The sequence below is a fragment of the Sinocyclocheilus rhinocerous genome, unplaced genomic scaffold (genome assembly GCF_001515625.1).
Source record: "Sinocyclocheilus rhinocerous isolate Xijiao unplaced genomic scaffold, SAMN03320098_v1.1 scaffold1724, whole genome shotgun sequence".
Classification (NCBI taxonomy): domain Eukaryota; kingdom Metazoa; phylum Chordata; class Actinopteri; order Cypriniformes; family Cyprinidae; genus Sinocyclocheilus; species Sinocyclocheilus rhinocerous.
The window spans coordinates 105,878-125,213 of NW_015626034.1; the positions used below are offsets into that span (position 1 = coordinate 105,878).

General features: G+C 38.9%; 1 protein-coding gene across 5 annotated transcripts in view; it reads left to right on the forward strand.

Annotated features, from left to right (window-relative positions):
• mib1 (MIB E3 ubiquitin protein ligase 1) overlaps positions 1–19,336 on the forward strand; it is a 67,003-nt gene that overhangs the window by 45,041 nt on the left and 2,626 nt on the right. For 2 of the 5 annotated variants that reach the window (XM_016512737.1, XM_016512753.1), the window contains exons 13-21: positions 3,699–3,831; positions 4,956–5,042; positions 5,577–5,735; positions 9,717–9,898; positions 10,058–10,247; positions 10,332–10,410; positions 15,079–15,198; positions 18,037–18,108; positions 18,502–18,602. In XM_016512737.1, coding sequence (XP_016368223.1) covers positions 3,699–3,831; positions 4,956–5,042; positions 5,577–5,735; positions 9,717–9,898; positions 10,058–10,247; positions 10,332–10,410; positions 15,079–15,198; positions 18,037–18,108; positions 18,502–18,602 — 1,123 coding nt within the window. The remainder of the gene's footprint in view (positions 1–3,698; positions 3,832–4,955; positions 5,043–5,576; positions 5,736–9,716; positions 9,899–10,057; positions 10,248–10,331; positions 10,411–15,078; positions 15,199–18,036; positions 18,109–18,501; positions 18,603–19,336) is intronic. The other 3 variants (XM_016512760.1, XM_016512766.1, XM_016512744.1) reach the window with 2 other exon arrangements.

Genomic DNA, 19,336 nt, shown 5'->3' on the forward strand with positions numbered 1-19,336 from the left:
ATTTGGATGGGTTAAATGCAGAGCACTAATTCCAAGTACGGGTCACCATACTTGGCCACATGTCATGTCACTTCACTTCTTAATTGTTTCAATTACTCAGTCTCTCTTTCAGCCATTGTTCGTTCTGTTTACTCTTTCAAGCAAGGTCCATTGGCATTATTATACGCATTGGGCTATTAATTATAATCATGTTTGGTATGGCTTACATAAAGATAAGGAAAAAGGTATCACTCCACTTGTACAGCCACACTCCATTTTTATGTGTGTGGAGTGCTCATTTTTATGAGCTTAAAGTGTCAGTTTTCTCACCCATTGTCTATGCCAAGAACACCATGCTATCTAACTTCTCAACTTTACAGTCTTGAAGTCTTGATCGTGCAAGGTGGTGCTTATTCCAGTGTTCCCAGAGTTGACTGGTTCATCTTATCCAGGCCTATCATATAGTTGCTTCACTCTTTGCTACATTGAAAAGATTGGAGCGCTTAACTTAGGGCTGAACGATTAATCGCATTTGCGATAATATCGCGATATGAGAAAACACGATTTTTCAATCGCAGAGGCTGCGATTACACTCGGTCACGTGACACGCGAGAGTGACGAGGTGTGTTCCACTTGAAGATCGATCGGTGTATGACATCAAAGTACGGCGAGACCAAAGGACGTAACTTAGAATGGGAGATGGATTGGTTTGCGAAAGGGAATAGAAAAGCCATAGATGAAGTTGCACAGACCTAGGCAGGTGCTGGTCATTTAAAAGCTAAATGCATAAAATATGACGAGAAAATTTCCTCAGTCACAACCCTACACTGGACGTGACAAAGCAACCGTTGCAAATCATTTTAACTTTGTGTCAGTACGTCATAAATAGAACAAGGCATCAGTTTAAAGTCGCGCCGCATCCAGTGTACACAGCCTCACTGATTATAATGGTTCTACTTTATTTTGCCGCTCGCGTCCGGTGTAGACACGGTGTTTAATGTCGTTGGTGAGGAGGAAAGCCTCTGTGTGTCCTATGCCTTAGCGGACAGCATGAAACCCACAAAAGGAGAAACACTAGTCTAAAGTTAACAGACAGTGTTTAGTGCAGTCCACATGTTTACATATGTTTATTACAGTGACTTTGAATTACCTAAAGTAGTGTGGTAAAGCAACAGATTTGTTTTTATATTTCTGCAATCTACTTTAGTTTGTGTGATTTGTTACTGACTTTCATATTAATGTTTACACCGGGCTATTTAAACAATTATTACATGCTTACAAGGTTGGAAGTTTAACAAATCAGTCAATATACTACTGTGATTGTAGTTGTTAAAAATGTCATTTATATCAATTCATGCATCCTTAACTCTACTCCTCTTGTGCTACTGTAAGGTAGTGTTCGCCCTTTCCTTCCTAGTAACAGTGAGCTTCAGGCCTATGACAAATTACCATGTGGCTACAAGAGACGACAGGCCTCGTCTGCATGCTCCTGAGGGATCTTTGCATCTCACAGGGTGACCCAGTTCCATCGTGCTTCTCCTTCACCTTACCTCTCCCGCCTGCCTTTTCCTCTCTTTCACTTTTACATTTGCCTCCATGTTCATACAGCTACTTTAGCCTCATTGCTTCTTCTGAGCCTTGTTCTTCACCTCTTACATGGAGACGTTACCTACGTCAAGTCGATTATCAAGACCCTATAAAGATTTGCCATTAATAACAAACCATTCATCATCTCAGTTTCCCTTTGCTCACAGTGGAACAAATAATTTCCAGGAAGGAATTGCAAGAGGTTTGTGCCACAGACTGCATATTTTTAGTGGTCTTTGAACTCCTCCTCAACGAAAAAAGTTGACTGCAATGCAGTAGTGCCAGCGAGCTGCATTAATATTAATGCCTGCCCATTTCCACCACCATGGCAGGCAGCCTGTCAATCTACGCCTCATCTGGAAAGGCTTGCCACTCACAATGCCAGCGCGTTACTGCCACTGATCCATCGCATTCTTGCAAATACAAGAATGCACCAGTGGCAGACCATTTTCTATATTGGCTACTACTTTTTTGAGCGGGATATCTGTGCCAAGAAGTTCATGGGTGTTGCAGGATATATCGAAACCTTGGTATTCTTTGTGTGATCATTTTAAATTTCTTCACTCTGTTGATGATCACATTTTCTTGAACTTATGCATCAGTTGTACATAATTTAAGGGGCATATCCACAAACTTCAAGCCTTCATGAGCATTGCAGGTGTAAAGATGTAACTGGGCTGTGCGTGTGTGCATGCCGTGTGCACTGCAGTACAGCTGCTTTGCTGCACAGTGCTCCAAATGTGTACTGAGCTGATGCTCTCTCTCCGCACTACCTAAGTAACTAGAGACTTTGGGTTTACCAGAATCCACCCTGCAGCAAAAGGCAGCACTTCAGAGGCTTCCACAAATCCATCTCATCTCTGAAATTGCATTCATCAATTTCTTTTTTTTTCTCGTCCTTTAGATGCATCCTCATTTATTTCTGCTTATCTTACCAGTGATACTTTAACACCCTTAACACTCAAAGACTTTTGAGAATACAAGCCCTGCATTTCTTCTTGAGCACAGTGAATAAATAACCAGATGAGCACTGCATAAAGTGACATTTCCTTGATTCTTCATGACCTGATGAGATTGCTTGGATATGTCAGTTTTCCTAGGGTTTGAATGGGTGGCATGGCCTCTGTAGTGGCTGTTCCAAAGGCCCTTTTTATGTCACTAGGGCTCTGTGGTCTTCATTTTATCTGTTTTATACATGCTTACATTCATATGCATTTACTTAAATGTTCATTTTGGCTACTCAAAGTACTGGACAGATAAAACAGCCAGTATGTAGCAGATTGATCAATATACTGTATTTTTTTTTGTAGACATTAAGTCAGCGTTCAGCTTTGTAGATCAAATGTTTTTAATAGCCATGCTCTTTTGATTTCACGATAGATCATTACTGTCACTTGTGTACTTGTTCCCAAGCACTTGTGCCTATCACCAGATACAATTGACCCTTCGCAAAACCCCGCCCTCCTTAGTTACTGTTGCTATGTCCGACAAGCCATGTGCTCTCACACTACACACCAGATCTCAGCTTTAACATTCTTTTTTTTTTTATTTATTATTATTTTATTTTTTTTGAAATTCAAACAATAAATACCGTTTTGTGGCTCTTTAATGTGTCGTAACAGATCGCTGTATTGCCTCAGTTCAAATGGCACACGTGAACCAATCATCTTTTCATATTTACTTAAAGCATGAAATAAACATGAATGAGCATCATAACGTATTTTATTGCAACCGCGGAAAGACGTCAATACACACAATTTTTAAGTCCACCGAAGGTAATCTACTCTCCTCTCTGATTTGTTTGTCGGGCAGTATGGTGGATTCTGCGCTATGATTGATCAGATCGCCTGTCAAACAAGCTCTTTGCGAACTGTCAATTCTGATGATATTCTTCCTCATAATAATGTTTTGTTATTGTTCAAGTGCTCTATTACCCTTTATTGCTCTATTACCTCTTGTTACCCTTATTTAGTACTCTAGTGTTTCTGTTACTTCCTTGATTCCTTGAGTTCAGTACCCTTCATGTGACTTTCATAGCCTTACCAATGTTTTAAAAGCCTGCTCACTTATTAAATGTTTGTTAGTTCATCTTTTCAGTTGCTGAAATTTGTATTCTCGTCTTTGTTTTGCAGTGCCATGCGTGTGCTGCTATCCAAACTGCCACGACCATGGATAGTGGATGAGAAAAAGGATGATGGTTACACCTCGCTTCACCTGGCTGCCCTCAACAACCACGTGGAGGTGGCAGAGCTCCTAGTCCACCAGGTCAGCAGTTCTAACATGCACACTCACACATTGCACCATAGAAGGGCCCGTCCTGGAGACCCTGTACTCCAGCAGGTTATTCAGTCCACTAGAAGGGTGAAAGAATCAAGTGCCTGTGCAGATAATAATTCAGGTGGATAATTGGTGCAGTTTATGTCATTAGGCACCCAGAAGAGCTGAGCAAGTAACCCAGCTCTCATTGTACTAGGTGCACTGTACAGTCACAATGACTCTTAATGAAGAAAATAGAATGTTTTTTGGGGATATTTCATGTAGATAACCCTTTAAAACAAAATATTATATATATAACGTTGATAGCAGAGCTTTGCATAATTGAAAACTGAATAAAGAATGCCTATTGAATTTTGAAGGGGAATTCACATTTGGATTTTAGGAAGTGGCATTTCCTGTCATTCCACTTTAACTACCTGTTGGGCGGGGCTAGTTTAATTCAATGCAAATAGGATGCAATGCATTGCAAGAACACAGTGGTCTCGAGCTGAGCTGTTTTAAACATGCAGGATTCTTCTGTTCTGCATGTGCGAATTTGGCCAAACTGGTTCAGTGCCTTACCTTTACACACCACAGTACAGCATGACACTGTTGCTCAGCGTTATGTCGCGGCACAGTAACAACGTTATTGCAACATTCCAGCAGAGTTATGAGAATGCTGCGCTGGCTCAGGGCAGCCCTTTGTCAATTACCTGCCATGACGGAAGAGAGGGAGAGACAAAGAAAAGGTTCACATCAGCGACTTAAGCCTCAGCCTACGAACCACAGTAGAGCTGCACTGCAGTAGTGCAGAGAGATGTTGCTATGGGGTTTCAGTCAGGGAATATCTGAATACAAATCACCATTAGCTCACATTTTCTAACACAACCTATGGGGCTAGAAGGCATGCTCATGAGCAGCGATGTATCTTCAGTAGTTGAGGAGAGACATTGCACTGACTTAACTGAACTTCAGTTAAAAAAAAAAAATGTTTGTGATAAGTAAATAAATAACCACAATCACTTTTTTGTGTTCCTTTGTAAGACATTATATCATGTATCTATGAAAATGTAAATATCACAGTGGCTAAAGTTGAAAGCATTTATTCTTTCTCTGTGTTGCTCTTTCCATAGGGAAATGCCAATTTGGACATACAGAACGTTAACCAGCAGACGGCACTGCACCTTGCTGTAGAACGTCAGCACACCCAGATAGTGCGAGTAAGTGGTTCTGTCTTCCCGTTTTTTTTTTTTTGACATCTACGCCCCTCACCTAGTGTTCTGGCTTCCTACTCAACACAAACGCATTGATAAAGCAATGTAGCTAAGTGCTCCAGCTAAAGATTTAAATGCATGGAGTTCTGCAGATTTATCCCCTCCAATTGAATTCATTTAGTCCTGAGCAATCTGGACTATGCCAGGAGAGGTATGGGAAGCGGGGGTGGAAAAGGGGAATCAGTGGGAGCTAAAGCACCATCTCGTGGTCATATAAGAGCAATGCAACTCTCCTCTTTTCAAAGCATCTGTATTGGCGTAGTCTATTGAGAAGGATTCTCAAGTAATAACCAAACAAATGTGCTTATTGTGTCTCACACATTACACTTTATCTTATTATTTTTTCATATAAATACATGATGAAATTTGACACATGCTTTAGATGTCATTGTTAGCTTGTTCATCTGCATCAGTGAACATCATTAAATCCACCACTGCTGAGAACACACTGGTTAAGTTCCGTCCTCTGTTTCTGTCCAGCTCTTGGTGCGAGCTGAGGCAAATTTGGACGTGCAAGACAAGGACGGAGACACGCCACTGCACGAGGCCCTGCGTCACCACACTCTGTCCCAGCTGCGCCAACTTCAGGACATGCAGGACGTCACCAAAGTGGAGCCCTGGGAGCCCTCCAAAAACACAGTATGTACAGAGAAGGATATAAACAGTACAAGTGTTCTCAATAAAAGCTTTAGGCTAACAATGTCATGTAGTAAACACTTTCAATGCAGTGTACTTGATTAGAAGTGGCGGGATCAAATCGCAAATACTGGATTGATCAACAAGAAACAGTTTACTAGTTTAAATGATCATTTGTTTTATTAAAAAAGCGCTTACACGGTTTTATTTTTGTCCAATTCTGTTGTTTTTCAGTTTTTTATATTTCATTTTAATGGTTAAATTAAAAAATTTCAGTAATGCCTAAGGTATGTCTAATTAATTGAAATAATGAAATTTATACAATTTAACAATTTATTAAAAGTTTACCAAAAATCAAATTTTTAGAGCCCTGTGACACACAGAACGTGCAGACTTCATATTTAAATTGTCTTTCTGCACTTTAATATTCACAGACACTAGTCCATATCATGATTTTATTAAGTGTACTGCCCTACTTTTGATTTATTCTTCCAAAATTTGCCAAATTTTGGCATTCCACGTTGTACTGTAAAGTACATTTTTATGATTTGATGCCGCGATTCTCTCCACACTTTTAGCGTCACGGAAATCATAGGACCCTACAGATATATTTTGTCATGCTGTGTGCGTCTCTGCAGTTTAAGCATCCTAAAGGAAACATCCAACTACCGTTCCATGCAATGAGCATTATAATTTTATGAAACATGATTTACTCAGAGACGTAAGTGTGATCAGGAGCATTAACCATATTCCACCTTTTCAAGCGACCTTGATTGCAATTTCCTGAATTTGCAAAACCGCTTTCACACCACCCAAACAACTGAACGTTTATGTCAAACAATGACACAGATCCCAAAAAAGAGCTCTAAGTAACTAGTAAAACACTGAGACAGTGTAGATGCTCTGCAACTGTAAGGGCTTTTCTCAGGCTTGTCCCTGTGTTAACAATGATAGATCGTACTCTGCTTTAAGAGCCATTTCCCTGCTGTCACATGAGTAACCGGCCCAATGAGCCACAGTTCCACTGCAGTCCAGCATCCTATATACTACACAATCCTTCAGGTGAGACATTCTCCACTGATTATCCCATCGCCTTTCTTGGGATTGCATATATTTGTGGAAAATTGAGTGGGAGGAGAGAAAGCAGAAAGAAGACAGCTTTGGCAGACAGCAGCCTAATCAAGACATTTACAATCAAATTACCAAGCCTATGAACCGATTTAAAATGCAATGAATACCATGTTCTCAGGATAATTATGCCACATGTGACTCAGTATTGAGAGTGAACACTTCATACAGAACATCAGTGAGCAAAGCTAGCCGTGGTGTGGCTAAATTTGATGCGATTGGTCTCACACTGTCAACCACCAGCTTCTTCTAGCTTTTCAGCTCATATAAAGTTAAATTGAATAGTTTATTGTCTGTAGGTTTTAGCCCTTAAATGGGTAGTTCATCTGGAAATGAAAATTATTTAATTGTTAGCTACTTCCCTCCCAAGAACACAATGTACCAGTTGCACTTCTCCCTCATTTACAATAAAATGTGACTAAAGTTTTCAGACAAAAAAAATGTGACCAGTAGGGTTGTGCCGATAGACGATAGTCAGAGATATCGCCTGTGGCTGATGCCTTTGTCGATAGCAAGATGATGATGATGATTATTATTATTATCAGGCTAGTAATACTATTTAATTAATATTAGGGCTTATTTGTTCCATTATATTTCTTTTTCCAATCTGCAGGTTTTTCTCTGCACTGCAGCTGCTTGAATTCTTCCATCAGTGCCATTGTTTCTTAGGTGTTTCACAGCACTTGTGTGGCCTCACATCCCCACAGCCTTTCTTTATCTTCATTAACACATTATGCTATCAATGTACTCTGGATCAACTGTCAGAAACTCTCACCATAACGTCTGACACCAGACAGACTGACGATGCCGGTCCCTTGCACCCTATCTTTTACAGCCTTTGTAGCTCTTCTTACGCCTGACCCTAGCCCTGCCAGTTCACATCATCGCCTCTCCAAGACTGTCGTAAATCAAGCGTTGTGTGACAGGAGGCTGCTTCCAGGCCAGCAGTCAGCCATTTATTAACACAAACAGTGTGACAAATCTCTCTCCCTATCAAGCCATCACACTTACCACATGCAGCAGATGGAGAGTCGGCCCATCCATTTAAAACACTCCACTGAAGTGATCAGTATGCCGAGATCTGCCCACTTTCATTAGCTCAATATGGTCTATAGCATTTCATCACTCCAGATTAATCTGTTATACCAACATTACATCATGGACATGAATGGGGCTCTTGTGTTTCTTTACACAAAAGTCAATGAATGATTATTTTAGTCATGTTTAATAAGACAAGCCTCACTGTTAATGTTGCTTATTGCTTAACAGAGATTTCAGTTAAGTGATTTGATTTTTATTTTTTTTTACTTGCAAATGATAACTCAGGAAAAACTCTCAAACACCCAGAACACCATTAAAAACTATCTGTATCTGCTTTGCGGGTGAAATCCAGGCATTTCAATAGGAATTTGTGCAATCAGTAGTTTCTTATGAAGGCTAAAAAGTTCCCTGCACAGATTTCATTTGTGTTCAAGTTGGTCATGCAAATTCGCCACCCTGACCAACAGAAAGCTCCATTGAAAGGTACTTATGCGTGAGCAGTGCTTCATACATCACTACGTTACTGGGTTGTTCCAAACCCATAAGACTTTCATTCATCTTAAACACAAATGAAGATTCATAAATGAGTTTTCTGTCCCTCCATTAAAAAAATTCAGGTAACCAAAATTTAAGACATAGTAAATGTAATCATATGACTCGAGCTGTTTAATCAAAGTCTTCTGAAGAGACATGATTGCTTTTGAGCTCAAATGTGCCTGTGCATGGTAACAAATAAGGTTTGTCCTCTCGTGTCTCGCAAGCAACCAAGTAGATCTGTTGTTGCACGTAAAGCAAGTAGTATCATATTTGATGAGCTCTATGTATGTGCATTGATCAGTGTATTTATGTGAATAAAGGCCTAAATGAAATCCGTTCATCATATAAAGCAATCATGTCTCTTCAGAAGACCTGGATTAAACCGCTCAATTCATACAGATTATGTTTACTATGTCTTTAACATTTCGAAGCATCAAAGTTTTGGTTGCATAGGATTTCAATGGAAGGGCATAAATCTCTTGAGGATTCGATCAAAATATTTTCATTCAGTGATGAAACGAAAACAGTGTCTGTTAAGTAGAAATCAAACGCACAAATCATTAGAATTAGTAGTGGTCTGCTTATAGGGACTATTCTAACTAGCCCTATATATATATATATATATAGTTAAAGTCCCCATGAAATCAAAATTAAAGTCTTTTGAGTGTTAGTATCAATATGTTAGTCTTAAGGTTATCTATAAGGCAGTGTGCTCCAAAACAGTGACAAAATTCGCATTTAGAAGATATAAGCATTCAAAGCTTGCAGTTCGTCACTTCCGCCAAAACGGCTCAACGATTTTTTTGACGTCACATCGTACTTCAGCTTCTCATGGCACGTAGTGCACTATATAGTGGACAGGGAACGATTCAAACAGTGTAAATATGCTTTCCATTGAGGAAAAACCAAGCTGTGATATAAACGAACGCTATTGGCTATTTTAAAAAGGGGAGGGGCTGCTTGATATGTCCCGCCCTGTCTTCCTGTTTCAGTTAAAATGACGTCAACACACAGAGTAACGCTGCGTGTTTCTAAGCATTTCAGGGGACCTTTAAGTAAGTTAGTTTGTATTCTCATATGCCTTATAAATAGATATACAGAAGATGGAATTCTCTCGATGGAATTAATGGAATATATATATATATATATGCTGCACTGTTCTTATTTTAATGGCATAATTGCATAATTAATTAAACTTCAACATGGGTGATTGTGACTTTCATAGATAATCTGTATTAATCTGCTGTATTTGACTTTGTTTGTGGTGAATCTTCACAGTTAATTATGGGATTGGGCACCCAAGGGGCTGAGAAGAAGAGTGCAGCTTCTATTGCTTGCTTCCTGGCGGCCAATGGAGCTGACCTCACCATCCGTAACAAGAAGGGCCAGTCTCCTCTGGACCTGTGCCCTGACCCCAGCCTCTGCAAGGCCCTTGCTAAATGCCACAAAGAGAAGACTAGGTATGCACATCTGCCCAAACAGTAGGGCATCTATTGAAGCTTGCAGTTCAGACATTTGAAATTTCCTGCTGTTTATTAATTTTGCTATTCACCCTTTAATTTTATTTCTCTTTGTCTCAATGTTTTTGTTCTCTCTCCCTCTTCCTCTCTTGTCCTCAGTGGGCAGGTTGGCTCCCGTAGCCCGTCTCTAAACAGTAATAATGAGACTCTTGAAGAATGCATGGTGTGCTCGGATTTGAAAAGGGACACGCTTTTTGGCCCCTGTGGTCATATCGCTACCTGCTCTCTCTGCTCGCCTCGTGTCAAGAAGTGCCTCATTTGTAAGGAACAGGTCCAGTCCAGAACCAAGGTACAGAAACCCACCTTACTAGTTTCATTGGGCATGCATATATTCTCACGTGCCCTAGTGAAAACGTCTTTTTCTCATTCACAGATTGAGGAGTGTGTGGTTTGCTCTGATAAAAAGGCAGCTGTGCTTTTCCAGCCCTGTGGTCACATGTGCGCCTGTGAGAGTAAGTCAGCTTGCTTTCTTCTCCCACACCACACCTCTTCTCTCATCGCCCCATGTGATTGTCTCTCATCCAGACAGAAAAGCTCTTTCTGTCGTCTAGCTTGAGAGAATATCACACATCACATGATTATGATACAGATACTGACTTCCTGGTGTTCACGCACTGGATGAGCATAAAATATGGGTGAACCTCTCAAAACTTGTCTAACACATGCCCTGGTCATATTTGTCTCTATAGGACCATTTTGATAATTGTGAAAATATTTTTTGACATAAGCACAATTTCCTTATTGTTATTGTTGTAATGCAAGATTGTATCATTTTTATTCCTTAAAATGAAAATAGAAAAATGATTTGTCAGATGTATACATAAATTATTATAGTATTTGTTGTACTGCCTTTATGGTGATATTATAATTTTTAATAAATCATTGTATTATAGTAATTTGAAGGAAATTGTCTGAATGTATTACAACATTGACAGTTTGGGGTTAAAATGCACTTGTCGTGCATGACAAAATGCAAAAAAAAATAGTAAACTAAAAGTAGGCTTTTTCGGAGTACAAAATATAATATCTTGTTTTGTTTTTTTTCCAATTGATTTGAGTGGTATACGACCTGGACAAGTGCTTTACAAATTTGAGATTCACTTTTACCTTAAGTTAGTGTTTTTTTTGTTTGTTTGTTTTTAATGTAAGGTCAATTTTAAAAACCTCAGAAAAAGTCTATATTTTAATTTTTTTCTCACCACAAATAGAGCCATGATATCTGGCATGGTGTTAAATAATAAACAAACAAACTCTACCTTGGGAAAATCCAACAAAAAAATGAAGCACATCACAGTGATGAAAAAACGTGTTAGAGGTTAGGTTGAAGCTAAGAGAATTGTTTGCTCTCAGCTAACATCCCTCCTACCAGACCCCCTGAGTTTCATTCTCTCTATTTTACCATTTATCACTTGTCAGCAAGACCCTCCCTTTCAGTTTGATTTTATTGCCATTTTTCTGCCTTAACCTCAAACTGCAACCTCCTGTTCTATGGGTATTTACTTCATTTTCTGACTATTTAAAGGTGCCATAGAATGGAAAACTGTATTTACCTTGGCATAGTTGAATAATAACAGATCTGTACATGGAAATGGCATACCGTGAGCCTCAAACACCATTGTTTGCTCCTTATGTAAATCGTGTGCATGCAAAAGACCACTGAAAAACAGGCGAATCAGAACATAACACCGACTGTGACGTTACAGTCGGGATCACTAATAGTTACGCCCCCAACATTTGCATATACCCGCCCATGTTCTATGCCAGCCGCCAGCCGAACCTGCACAGCCGAATCATCAGAAGTTCTGCAGGTATTGTGAAGAAACAAGCGAGGATAATAGCAACAGTGGTCTCAACAGTGATCTCAAACTCAATTCCTGGAGGACCATAGCTCTGCAGAGTTTAGCTCCAACCAGCTCCAAATCACACCTGCTTGGAAGTTTCTAGTAATCCTGAAGACCTTGATTAGCTGGACTCTAAACACTGCAAAAACCCACAGACTCGCACCATAAACAAACCTTTCCAGCAAGTTAATAGCCAACATGCATTGTTAAAACAGGATGAAGCCTAAAAAAATCAAATGCGTCATGAAAACGAAATTTATATCGAATAATGTATCAATTAAAGGCGAAGATTTCTTGTTTGTTTGTTTTTTTCCTGAGCTAACGGGGATGAGATTCAGAGGCCTTTCCGATCCAGATAGATCACTCTTCATTTAAACCGGTTTACTATCGTCGGTTTCACACAATTATTACTATAAACCCCGGCGTATATATATCAGGATCTATTTTTACGCATATATATATAAACGAAAACCACCACTATCACAGTAAATCGTTAAAGAGATGGATTTAAAATCGAATACTTTTCCAGCTATCCAACTTACCTCCGCCATATTGGTGTCTTTGGCCTCATAGGTTGGCTGTGCTACAGTACCCGGATGTGCACAGGGAGCCAATGACAGACGCAGAACTTTTGGCACACTTTTCAAACAGGTTTACAGCAAACCGGGTTTTAGATTTAGGTTGTTCATTTACCTCACAGTAGTCTGTATGGGTTACACTTGATAATTAGCTTTGAGATTTACATATGTATATTTATATACAAGTTTGTCATACACATTCGCTTTATGCAAACCCCCAGATTGCATTATAAATAATACCCTAGGTAAGGATCAAATGAATTAGGCGATAGCCTATAAGTTATGAAGAAAAATAACCATACTAATAAAGATGTAAACAACTTAAACAGAAGTCATAATGCTTGCAACGTAGCATTACAATATGTTTATATGCAATAATAGTCACATTAAAGGTGCCATAGAATGGAAAACTGTATTTACCTTGGCCTAGTTGAATAATAACAGATCTGTACATGGAAATGGCATACCGTGAGCCTCAAACACCATTGTTTCCTCCTTATGTAAATCGTGTGCATGCAAAAGACCACTGAAAAACAGGCGAATCAGAACATAACACCGACTGTGACGTTACAGTCGGGATCACTAATAGTTACGCCCCCAACATTTGCATATACCCGCCCATGTTCTATGCCAGCCGCCAGCCGAACCTGCACAGCCGAATCATCAGAAGTTCTGCAGGTATTGTGAAGAAACAAGCGAGGATAAATAGCGAAAATGGCAGATCATGGAAATAAATGTTATGTTGTGTTTCAGGCTGTGTAGGGGATGTGATGTGCAGGGATGGGTTGGTGTCTGTATTCAGAAAGGTACGAAAAACAAATAACACGTTCTAATAAAATAACGCGAGCCACGGTAAAAACACACATTCTAGGGACAAATCCTAGGGTTGTAAATGGACATGTAAAACAGTTTCTGGAGATTTTTTGCCCTTACCTAAGCCACATACCTTCTATGTAGATATCAGAGAGCAATTTAAAATATTGTATCAATGCATTCTATGGCACCTTTAACAAGCTTGCTTAACCCTATAACGTCTGGCATATGAATAATAGTCAGAAAAATATGTATTTTTTTTTGTAAATTGAACTGGTAATTGAACCATTAAACAACTGAGCTTTTAAATATTTTCTAAAAAGTTTGCATATGTGCATTTGTTGAGTATAAGTTTGAGTATAATGGCTTTTAAATACTTTTACATTGCAATAATTTCACATTCAATCTTCAAATTAATGTAGAAACAACATAGACAGTATATTTTTACATTTTGTAGAATGGCATCTTTTTTATGACTGAAGGACAGTCTCACTGATACCATACTACTGATGTCTCTAGGAAATTGTTTTCCCCCTAATATTTAACCATTGACTATAGCTATTCAACATTACACGAGCTATCAATTTTAACATTTATTAGACTACTTAAAAAAAACTTGTTTTAAGTGAACTTAAAACAATCTTCACATAAACCCATTATAATAAATGTCATAAAGTTACGACAAACACTTAATTCTAAATTAAATGTAGATGAATCCTTAAAGCTACAAAAGTTCTAAGATCTTTACAAAAGATCTTTGATTAATAGACATCACAGCAGCTGGTTATTAGTTTTTTTTTTTGGCTGCTATTTCTTTAAGAGCTGCCGCTGCTGAATGTGAGGCTCATCTGATGGCGGATCTGACACATATATCTCTTTACCTATGGGCTAGTTGCGTATCTCCGCCATCTTGGATTTCCGGTCTAGCGAGTGTCTGCATAGATACTTCCGGTTTTGCTAAACGCCAGTGCAGAGAGCCGGAGAAATCCAAATATTACCTTTTATGTTTACAGGATTTATAATATTACTGGAAATGCAAATAAGATCTACACTGCTATTATTACTATGCTATAAATGTTAACTGAGCCAGTGGCATTTGAAACTTATGTATGTTGGGTCTGGTGAATGAATGAAATGCACTAATCAGTACTGTTCACGAAATAAAAGTTCGAAATGAACTCATGGTGCATTCACATACATACACTGTCTTTTTCCCTTACCAGCTATGTAAATATACAAATTACTTTTCTCGAAAATGTTTGTATTACATTGACTTTTTTAAAACTGAAATACATTTACCTTGTGAGACACCGGCTGCAATTGATCGTGTTGCCAGATCCAGCTATTGTAAGTGTTTTTGGGATTTGTCTTTTCTACTTAATTTGACACTTTAGAATGTTAACAAAGTAGGAAGTTGGGCTACACTTTATTTTGATAGTTCACTTTAGACATTCTACTAACTATAAGTAACCTTGCAACTACATGTCAACTAATTCTCATTAATGTGCAACTACATATCTACTAAATCTCAGAGTAAACTGTAAGGTTAGGTTTAGGGTTAGTAGAATAAGTTGACATATAGGCTACTTGCAAAGTTTCTCGTAGTCAGTATGTTGTATGTTGTGGACCCATCAAAATAAAATGTAAGAAGATATTAAGCAGACAGTTTACTAATACTCTAATGACTGCTAGTTGACATGTAGTTGCAAAGTTACTTACTGTTAGTAGAATGTCTAATGTGGACTATCAAAATAAAGTGTTACCGGAAGTTGCAGTTTAATGTCAGCAATATTTTTATATTCTTTTATTTGCAAAAGATTTGAAATAATTGCTGTTTATTTTTATTTATTTTTCGGTTTTTGTTTGTTTTAATAGCAATTTCCTGCAGACTGTGCCAACCTGATGAAAAAGTGTGTACAGTGTCGGGCCGTGGTGGAGCGCCGCACTCCCTTCGTTTTGTGCTGTGGAGGGAAAGGTATGGAGGATGCCACTGATGATGAGGACCTTAGTGAGTGAACTTCCACACGTTCCCGTTTTTAATTTCTCTTTCCTCTCTCTGCCTTGGTTCTCATGTCTCTCATGTTTAATATTTATGTTGGCTTTGGTTGGTGCTTCTCTGTTTCTATTGCCCACACGCATTTTTCTCCCCATTGTTATGACTAATCTGTTATTTCCCAAATGTGTTTTCATGACTCAAATCAGACATGTAGCCCCTCCTCTTAATGCATAATATCAACACCCTCGCCGGCACTTAAACTGACAGTAATCAAAAAAGCCCATGACAGGTTTATTGCTGACAGGACACCACATTCGGTTGGACAAACAAACAAAAAAAATCATGATATTATCTGTCAGAAACGTTATCAACGCTGTCAAAAACAGTAGCATTTAACACTAGTACACAGATCAGTAGAACAAGTAGGTTACAGAATGAAATGAAATACGCAAACACCATGAAGAAGTCTATGCTATGTCATTCAGTATAGTAGTTAAATTTTCACAAATCATCCTAAAAACATTCATAAGAGCACTAGACAGAGTTATCAGCTATATATCAATGGTTATTAATAAAAACTATAACAGTGAGAACATCTTTCTTATAGCACAATTCTTTAACACCCAACCCCCTGACAAGAACTATCGTTTATTTAAACGCAGAATGTCTTTGACCACATCAAACCGGAGACGTTTCAGACACGCGCTCCAACTTCACTTGTGTATATATATATATATATATATATATATATATATATATAAGATTGCATTATTTCAAGTCTTCAAAACTTCTGAAGTCATGCAATAGCCTTGTGTGAGGAAGAGACCGAAGTTCAAGTTAGTTGTTCAATGAAAATCTTTTGTCTGTCAAAACTCAGTCGTGCATGTACATATTCATAGCGGCGCTGCACAATTAATCAAAATAAAACCGAAATTTCTAAATGGCTTAGTGCGATTATTGCAAATGCTGCAATTTAATTAAGTAAATGAATACCTGGAATGTTTTAGAGAGAAGCACAACATTGTGTTAAGACAGCCGTAAATATTAGTATTGTAATTTCACAATTGTAATGTAAAATTATTATATTGGACCTTAGTGAGTGAACTTCCACACGTTCCCGTTTTTTATTTCTCTTTCCTCTCTCTGCCTTGGTTCTCATGTCTCTCATGTTTAATATTTATGTTGGCTTTAGTTGGTGCTTCTCTGTTTCTATTGCCCACGCACTTTTCTCTCCCCATTGTTATGACTAATCTGTTATTTCCCAAATGTGTTTTCATGACTCAAATCAGACTTGTAGCCCCTCCTCTTAATGCATAATATCAACACCCTGGAATGAGCTTTGTAACTGCTCTGGAATGTCTTCATAACATGCACTACAAGTTCTAAGGATTTTTAGGAAGTCACTCCACACAGACGAGTGAAAATGAATCCCCCGAATTCATTTTTCACAGAACACATAGAATATTTCTATAATTGGACACGTCAAAGGGGCTATCCAAGATTTATTTTAGTCCCATATTATTTTGAGTTGTGATTCACCACTCTTTGTTACTACATCGTTCCTTTTGTGTGTGATCATGACACTGCCCATGTTCTTTGTTGGTTTAGTTTGAGTTCAAAGGGATACTGGTGTAAGTTCACTTTTTTTACAGTGTTTATTTATAGAGAGGAGGATCTGTTTCTTTTTAGCCTCGCTTAGATGTCTAACACATCCATCCACGCTGACATCTCTGCTGACCTACAGACATGCTGATCCACACAAACACGCACACACTCGCACACAGTCCAGTCAACAGAGGAATGTAGCCTTTAGCTCTTATCTCTGTCTGTCTTTAGTGCCTGAGCTCTGTTTGTTGTAAGGCGCCACTTTTCCACACACAAAAAACCAAAGCAGCATCCCGTGTAGACCTAACACACTCCCCCCTTTCTCCATGTGGAGCAATGAGAGAGAAATGCCACCATAGATGGGATTCTCTTCTGCTTCAGTCAATTTAGTCCCCACATACTAGAGGCTCCTCACTCTAAAAGAGGACGTGATAAACTGGCATCTGAAGGCTGTGGTCAATCACGTGGGCCTAGAACTTTATTTCCACTGAGGAGAACTTGAATATGAACATAGGAAACATCCGCTAATGATGCTGTCAGACAGATTCTACATCATTTTTGGAAAATAAGATTGGGGGACTGTTAAATGACTTGGTGGAAATGATCCAGTCTTGTTAGACGACCCCTGAGGCCAAGAAATGTCTCTCACTATGCCGCCATAAATTTCCCCCTTAGTGAATATCCATCTAATTTTTTCCCAACTTGTCGGGCTTAAAATTAACCAGTCTGTCTTCTTCTTTCATACTAATCCATCATAAAAATCTCCATTTCAGGCCTCTCAACACTTGCGGCCTCTAAAACCTTTGATGTAAATGTTTTTTTGTTACTGAAGGAAAACTGTAAAATTAGGGATGCACGATATATAAATACCATATTGCTTATTGGCTGTTATTGGACTATTAAATTTCAATTTCAAAATTGGATATATATTAGGTGGTAATAGATATGTATTGGTGGGCTTATTAATATGAGCCAGAATTTTAATATCAGTGCATTCCTACTTAAAATCTTTCTTTTATAATAGTGACTGTCGTCACTTCCGCAGTCGTAAATGATGGATACCTTGATGAACAAGGCCTCCCTTCCACAACAGCTGTGTCAAAAACTTACATTAACTTGCTCTTCCCTTTGCTCCCCCTAAAGAATATTTATAACTAGAATATGCCACAGGCCAGGCTGGATTGGCCCCCGAGCCAACAGCAGGGGTGCATGCATTACATAACACTGTGACTGGTTGCTTCTCAGCAGGGGACTCTAACTCAATGGCAGGGGGGTCGCAGGATCTTCTCCAGCCCAACAATCTGGCACTAAGTTGGTGTAAGTATTCTATTCCTCACCCCAAGTTCTTCCTGCCTCAACTCCTTCCTGCTCCTTTGGGCTCAAAGTCCATATCTCCACCCCAGCATACGTCATTCTCTCTGGCCTGCACTACACGAATAGGAGAGGCCGTCAAGTGGGACCGTAGGCCTGCTTGCGGCCTGCTGCGATTCAGGTTGATTCCGCACCAGGGTCCCCCATATAAACCATGTAAAGTGTCAGAACAGGCACAGAACTTCTAGAATCATCAAGTAATTCCTCTGTAAATTTTTGACAAGTTAGAAGGCCCTGGGATCTGCAAATGCTGAGACCCAGGGCTCCAAGTTCACCAACTGCATGATTGGCTATTGAACCGGTGATACTTTTCTCAGTGGTCTCTGCTTTGCCTTTCAGCCAGCGGAAATATCCCAGCCTTGCAGAGGGACAAAGACAACACTAATAGCAATGCAGATGTGCAGAAGTTACAACAGCAGCTGCAGGATATCAAAGAGCAGGTGAGCATTGCAGTTTATAGTAGGGGTGTAACGATTCACTGGATTACTTGATGCATCAGTTACAAATTCTGCCGATGCGTTTGCATGGATATTGAAATGTGAATTTTAAGTAATCGTTTTTGGTCAATAATTATTAAAAATGCTAAAAATTGAATGAATCGCATTTTTGTAATGTTTTATTCAATATTTTAAAATATATGAACATTAGTAACATGCACAAATTAATAGAGACGAGTGCAGCGTCATTTGCACAACTCAGAATAATTTTTCAAATTACTGTGTTGACAAGTATTCACACAGTCGGTTATGTCTTAAAGGGTTAGTTCACCCAAAAATGAAAATTACCCCATGATTTACTTACGCTCAAGCCATCCTAGATGTATACAACTTTCTTCTTCCAGACGAATACAGTCGGAGTTATATTAAAAAACATGCTGGCTCTTCCAAGCTTTATAATGGGAGTGGATGGTAGCCCAAAATTTGAAGTCCAAAAAATGTAACCAATCCATTATAAAAGAAGTTCACACGGCTCCGGGGGGTTAATAAAGGCCTCCCGAAGTGAAGCGATGCGTTTGTGTAAGAAAAATATCCATATTTACAACTTTATAAACCTTAATCTCTAACTTCCGCTAACTGTCGTACGCACGTTCACGAGAGAGTTGCGTTAAGCGGATGACGTAGGCGTTGCGTAAACTCCGGTGAGAATATGCTAGTCTCACGAGAAACAAGTTTTG